Source organism: Diadema setosum, chromosome 19 (assembly GCF_964275005.1).
Source record: "Diadema setosum chromosome 19, eeDiaSeto1, whole genome shotgun sequence".
In the NCBI taxonomy this organism is placed as follows: domain Eukaryota; kingdom Metazoa; phylum Echinodermata; class Echinoidea; order Diadematoida; family Diadematidae; genus Diadema; species Diadema setosum.
In genome coordinates, this window is record NC_092703.1 from 34199382 (window position 1) to 34205381 (window position 6000).

The 6000-nt window shown below is 37.5% G+C and overlaps 1 protein-coding gene across 1 annotated transcript in view; it reads right to left on the reverse strand.

Annotated features, from left to right (window-relative positions):
* LOC140242464 (uncharacterized) overlaps window positions 1-5794 on the reverse strand; it is a 68724-nt gene extending 62930 nt beyond the window's left edge. Inside the window, exon 1 of the mRNA XM_072322196.1 lies at window positions 5677-5794. Within this exon, the coding sequence (XP_072178297.1) occupies window positions 5677-5794 (118 nt within the window). The remainder of the gene's footprint in view (window positions 1-5676) is intronic.
* Between the last annotated feature and the right edge of the window lie 206 nt (window positions 5795-6000).

Sequence of the window (6000 nt, forward strand, 5' to 3'; positions counted from 1 at the left end):
AATTGCGTTAAAACAAAGAATGAAGAAAGTAAAGGCTTCATTGTGGAAGCCATTATGTGCCACTCCCACGGTGAGACTTGGCGAGACTTGATAAGTATTTGTTGCGTAGTCCCATCAGATATCTTGGGCTACTGCTGAATATTTCTTTCATTTTTCCCTCAATTTCAGTGGATACAATTTTTTATATAATGTTATTTTGATGCAATACTTCATTGGAAAATTTGTACAAAGAGCATGTATTGCTTCTGAATCATCAATGTACACACTTATTTACATAAATGTTTTGAATTTTCCGCTTTTATTTTTCTCCGATTTCGCAGCCTCTCAACCTTCTTAATTTACTTGGCGTGATTACTGAAAGTTTTACTTTGGCAATATACAGGAGTTCAGTCACCTTTTACCCGATGATCCAAATCTATAATTACGTCATCTTTGTGTGGTTATAGGCCTAGACATGCTGGCACGTCAACCTTTCTAAAAGTGAAGCAGAACACTGAATACCCATTCAATGGTGGCCAGGTATTAGACAGGCAGCTCAAATGATAATGTCTCCGTAACCACAGATGTGGTAAATGGGTAGGCCCTACATATGAAAATAGAAAGACGGAGTCCAACATAATGCACACCATGCCAATCGCAGTGAGGCAAGTGTAATAGTCTGGACAGCAGAATGGGATGGTCCCTTGGGATTTGGGCCAGTCTACTGAGCATTTGACTTGATACTTGTCTCGCAACTCTTTGACTGTACCTTTAGCTTCTAGTTCAGTAGGAAATCCAAGCTTGCCTTTCCCTGGTGTTAAGACTTCAGCACTTCTAACTTTCCTGTGTCCCACGATGCCACCTCCATGGTCTGTCCTTGGCTTTGAAGCGGGTCCCGCCATGCCCGCTGTGGTGGTAGAATCAACTATCCCCATGGTGCATAGTGTTAATTGGAGTGAGTGACATTGAAATGAGACTTCATCTTACAGATTGTCTGAACTACATGTTGTGTCAGAAAACAATGTGTCAACAAAAAATCAGAGGAAAATGCAAGCGGAAAATTCTAAGCTTATAATGTGTGTATATTTATATTAATGTGTGCGTACTTGGGTGTGTACGGTGAGGCTTGGCTATAGTACAAGGTAATCCATTTTTAGTCCCACCAGATATCTTGAGCTATCGTGCTGAATATTTTTTCCCCTATTTCCCATGAATATTTTTTCTTTATACATTTCAATTTTGATGCAATTTTTCATTAGTAAGATTTTTACACAGAGCATATATTTCTTCTGAATCCATATACGCACACATAATTATTTACATAAATGTTTTGAATCATCCGCTTGTATTTTCCTCCGATTTCGCAGCTTCTCAATCTATAAAATCTATTTAACGTGATAGCTGAAAGTTTTACTTTGGCATTTTACCATAGTTCAGTGACCTTTTACCCGATAATTAAAATCTAATTAGGTCATCTTTGTACGTTTATACACATGCTAAGATATTATGCTGGTAAACACTGAATACCTTTTCAAAGGTGGTCAGGTATTGGACAGACAGCGCAAATAATAAAATCCCTCTAACCAATATAGGTGTGGTTAACAGGTACATATAGAAATAGGAATTACACGGATTCCAACCTAATGCACACCACATTATAGTATAACAACTGCTGTCATGAGGCAAATGTAATAGTCTGGCCAGTAGAATGGATTGATTCCTTAGGATTTCGACCAGTCTGCTGATCATTTGACTTGATACCGTTGGCAAGCAGGCACTGTTTTAAAGGCCATGCCACTTTCTAAGTAGGCCTGCCACACCCTCTCACCCTACAGCCGCTGCGGGTTCCCCCTCAAGAAATACTTCGACTGTACCTTTAGCTTCTAGTGCAATCGGAAATCCAAGCTTGCCTTTCCCTGGTGTTAAGACTTTAGCACTTCTAACTTTCCTGTGTCCCACGATGCCACCTCCATGGTCTGTCCTTGGCTTTGAAGCGGGTCCCGCCATGCCCGCTGTGGTGGTAGAGTCAACTATCCCCATGGTGCATAGTGTTAATTGGAGTGAGCGACATTGAAATGAGACTTCATCTTACAGATTGTCTGAACTACATGTTGTGTCAGAAAACAATGTGTCAACAAAAAATCAGAGGAAAATGCAAGCGGAAAATTCTAAGCTTATAATGTGTGTATATTTATATTAATGTGTGCGTACTTGGGTGTGTACGGTGAGGCTTGGCTATAGTACAAGGTAATCCATTTTTAGTCCCACCAGATATCTTGAGCTATCGTGCTGAATATTTTTTCCCCTATTTCCCATGAATATTTTTTTTTATACATTTCAATTTTGATGCAATTCTTCATTAGTAAGATTTTTACACAGAGCATATATTTCTTCTGAATCCATATACGCACACATATTTACATAAATGTTTTGAATCATCCGCTTGTATTTTCCTCCGATTTCGCAGCTTCTCAATCTATAAAATCTATTTAACGTGATAGCTGAAAGTTTTACTTTGGCATTTTACCATAGTTCAGTGACCTTTTACCCGATAATTAAAATCTAATTAGGTCATCTTTGTACGTTTATACACATGCTAAGTTATTATGCTGGTAAACACTGAATACCTTTTCAAAGGTGGTCAGGTATTGGACAGACAGCGCAAATAATAAAATCCCTCTAACCAATATAGGTGTGGTTAACAGGTACATATAGAAATAGGAATTACACGGATTCCAACCTAATGCACACCACATATAGTATAACAACTGCTGTCATGAGGCAAATGTAATAGTCTGGCCAGTAGAATGGATTGATTCCTTAGGATTTCGACCAGTCTGCTGATCATTTGACTTGATACCGTTGGCAAGCAGGCACTGTTTTAAAGGCCATGCCACTTTCTAAGTAGGCCTGCCACACCCTCTCACCCTACAGCCGCTGCGGGTTCCCCCTCAAGAAATACTTCGACTGTACCTTTAGCTTCTAGTGCAATCGGAAATCCAAGCTTGCCTTTCCCTGGTGTTAAGACTTTAGCACTTCTAACTTTCCTGTGTCCCACGATGCCACCTCCATGGTCTGTCCTTGGCTTTGAAGCGGGTCCCGCCATGCCCGCTGTGGTGGTAGAGTCAACTATCCCCATGGTGCATAGTGTTAATTGGAGTGAGTGACATTGAAATGAGACTTCATCTTACAGATTGTCTGAACTACATGTTATGTCAGAAAACAATGTGTCAACAAAAAATCAGAGGAAAATACAATTAGAAATTCAAAACATTTATATAAATACACGTATGTTTGTACGTATATCATGTGTGGGTGCCTGGGTGTATACTTTTGTTAATGAAAGATTCGGAATGCACTCCTTGTAAAACATCGAGGAGTTTTGTTGTTTGTCTTTGTTTGTCTGTTTCCAAGGAGTAGTCTTGCTGTCATGTTTGGGGCAGCTTTCATCTATCTGGTGTAGAGAGGTTTGCCTAATTTTCATTCAGGTATTGGGGTAGAAAAGGTTCTACTTGCTTGCAGTATTTCGTGAGTGAATGATAGCAAGTGCGATGGTCAATTCAAACTTTGTTTTCATGTATTCAGCAGAATATAAAAATCAGTGATAGAAACTCTACATGTACAGGTGTATTTGAATAATAATGGAAGCCTATATATAATAGTATATTTATGTCTACTATTAATACTATAAGAAGGACTTATAAACACTCACATTTACATATCCTGCAAAAAAAAAAAAGACTCACAAAGAAAACTATTTTTGTAATATGTGGGTATCTCGAAAAGGAAGTGGAGAAAGCAAGGGGTGAAAATCTTACGTCTAACAGCGATTGCGTAAAAAAAGAAGAAGATAGAAAGAAAGGAAAGTGCCAAAAATTTAAAAAGATAAAAACAGAATATAAAAGGAATAATGGATGACGATTTTATGTCGTAGATTTAAAATAAAAAAAAGGTCTAAATCAAAGGTGAAGGCCCACAGAGACGGTTTTAGCCATCACACATTGTACGACTTCAAGATGAATACTTTCAGAATATTCCTGAATGAATTCAGTGAATGTGCATTTTTGATGTCCGTTCTATAGGAGTTCAAGAATCTTGTCCGTGATCATAAACGTCTATCGAACTAACGTCTCTGTTACCAAAGAAAATGAAATGTCTATGTTCTCGTGGAAATATGAAATAAAATTGGAATTGAATTAAATTGAATAGATATCATTGTTACATCGCTTGATTCCCATGGGCTACAGTAAATCAAATTACAATTACAATATAAACATGATAAATATTTGAAATACAAAGGGTACAAAAATTAAGATAACAATCGTATATGATACATGCAAATAAGGAAAAGACACAAAGGAAAACGAAGGGGGATGATATAACAAAGGTCTTTGATTTTCAGAATTATAAATTATCAAAAAAAAAACAACAACAACAACAACAAAGAGGATGTATGCTAATATGGAGCGGAAATACAATTCATCAGACGCACCATCTTTTGTGACAGTTCAAATTTATCTACGGTAAAACCCTACCCAATAGAACTTGATGCGTGTTTAGCCAAAACCTAAACTTCCGCATAGTCAACTAGGCTGGGCTATTTAGGTAGATGATAGAGCCGGGGGGGGGGGGGCGGCTGCCATGCCCACCCCCCCCCCCAGATCTCGGTTTAGTTTGAATTGAAATTGTACACGAATTCACGCTTTTGAGCAATTTTTGGTCTGACATGCATGTACGTAATTATGTGCAACTTCGGAACTCCGGGTCTTGCAAATTTGGTGTTAAAAGATGCCCCCTTCTAGTTAGGGTTAAGGTAAGGTGAAAATAGGGATATGGTGGAATAGACATATTAAGTCTGTTATTATGACATCTACATTAATTCTTGAAATAATATAACGATCGTTATCTGGTTATCACTTTGAAATTGTTCCCAGTATTGTTCTCTATAGCACTGTAATTCCAAAACAATTTACATGTGAAACATTTCTAACATGTCTAAAACAATATGAACATAGCAAATATCTGTTTTTAGATCATCTAATATTTTCTAAACAGCGTTTATTTATTTTGTATAATTCAGAATAACCTGCGTGTAAGAAAGTAATTAGGTCTTCAATAAAGAAAAAAAATTGAGCAGGCGGCAGAGATTCAATGGTAAGAAATTTACAGACGATACTAAAACCATTGATACAGTACAAACAATTGACACTTATATAGCAACCCGACAGACTACCTTGTGACACACCACTAGTAAGTCCTTTAATGGCTGAGTTACAACTGTTTGAATTAAGCTCGTCTCACGTATACCGTACAGTTGACAATCATGTTTTACAGTGTCGAGGGCCTTTGAAAAGTCCAGGAAGATATGCCAATCAAATGAGTATGGTGAGAAAACCAAGTAATGAATCACCCGATAGAGTCAAAGGCAATTAAAAAGAGACTTGGAAACTAAATTAAGTGGACAGGATAGAGCATCGCGTAATCACACTTGCACATCCCGCAAACACATCACACTATATATTATGTATACATGTACATACATAATTATATCAATAAAATATTAGAATCTGGCAATGAATAACTCTTTCACTGTAAGGTTTGCTGATAAGGAAATGCTTCATGATCAAGGAAATCTATTTGCGAGATTTTCGGGTAATAAATCAAATACTCGAGTAGACATCTTATACCATCTCCTACCTCCGTGACCACCTTTTGCCTTATCCACTGCTTTACCTGTTCTGCTTCTACTTCCAGTAGCAGCATTCCTTCGCTTGCTTCTCTTTTTCTTTTTTCTTTTCCCACTCTGTTTTGGCATCTTCCCTGAACAATAACCCTTTACTAAGAGAAATATATATATTTCATTTTCTTCTGATCCTACGCTTTTTTAAGGAGGGGCTGGTATATAGCTGCAGCTAACACGATGAATTGGTCAGATGAAAGACGCCAGCTCTCAAATACTGCTTATTCTTCCTGCAATAAAATATCAACAGAAGGAAAAAAAAAAAAGTTGTGGAATATTCA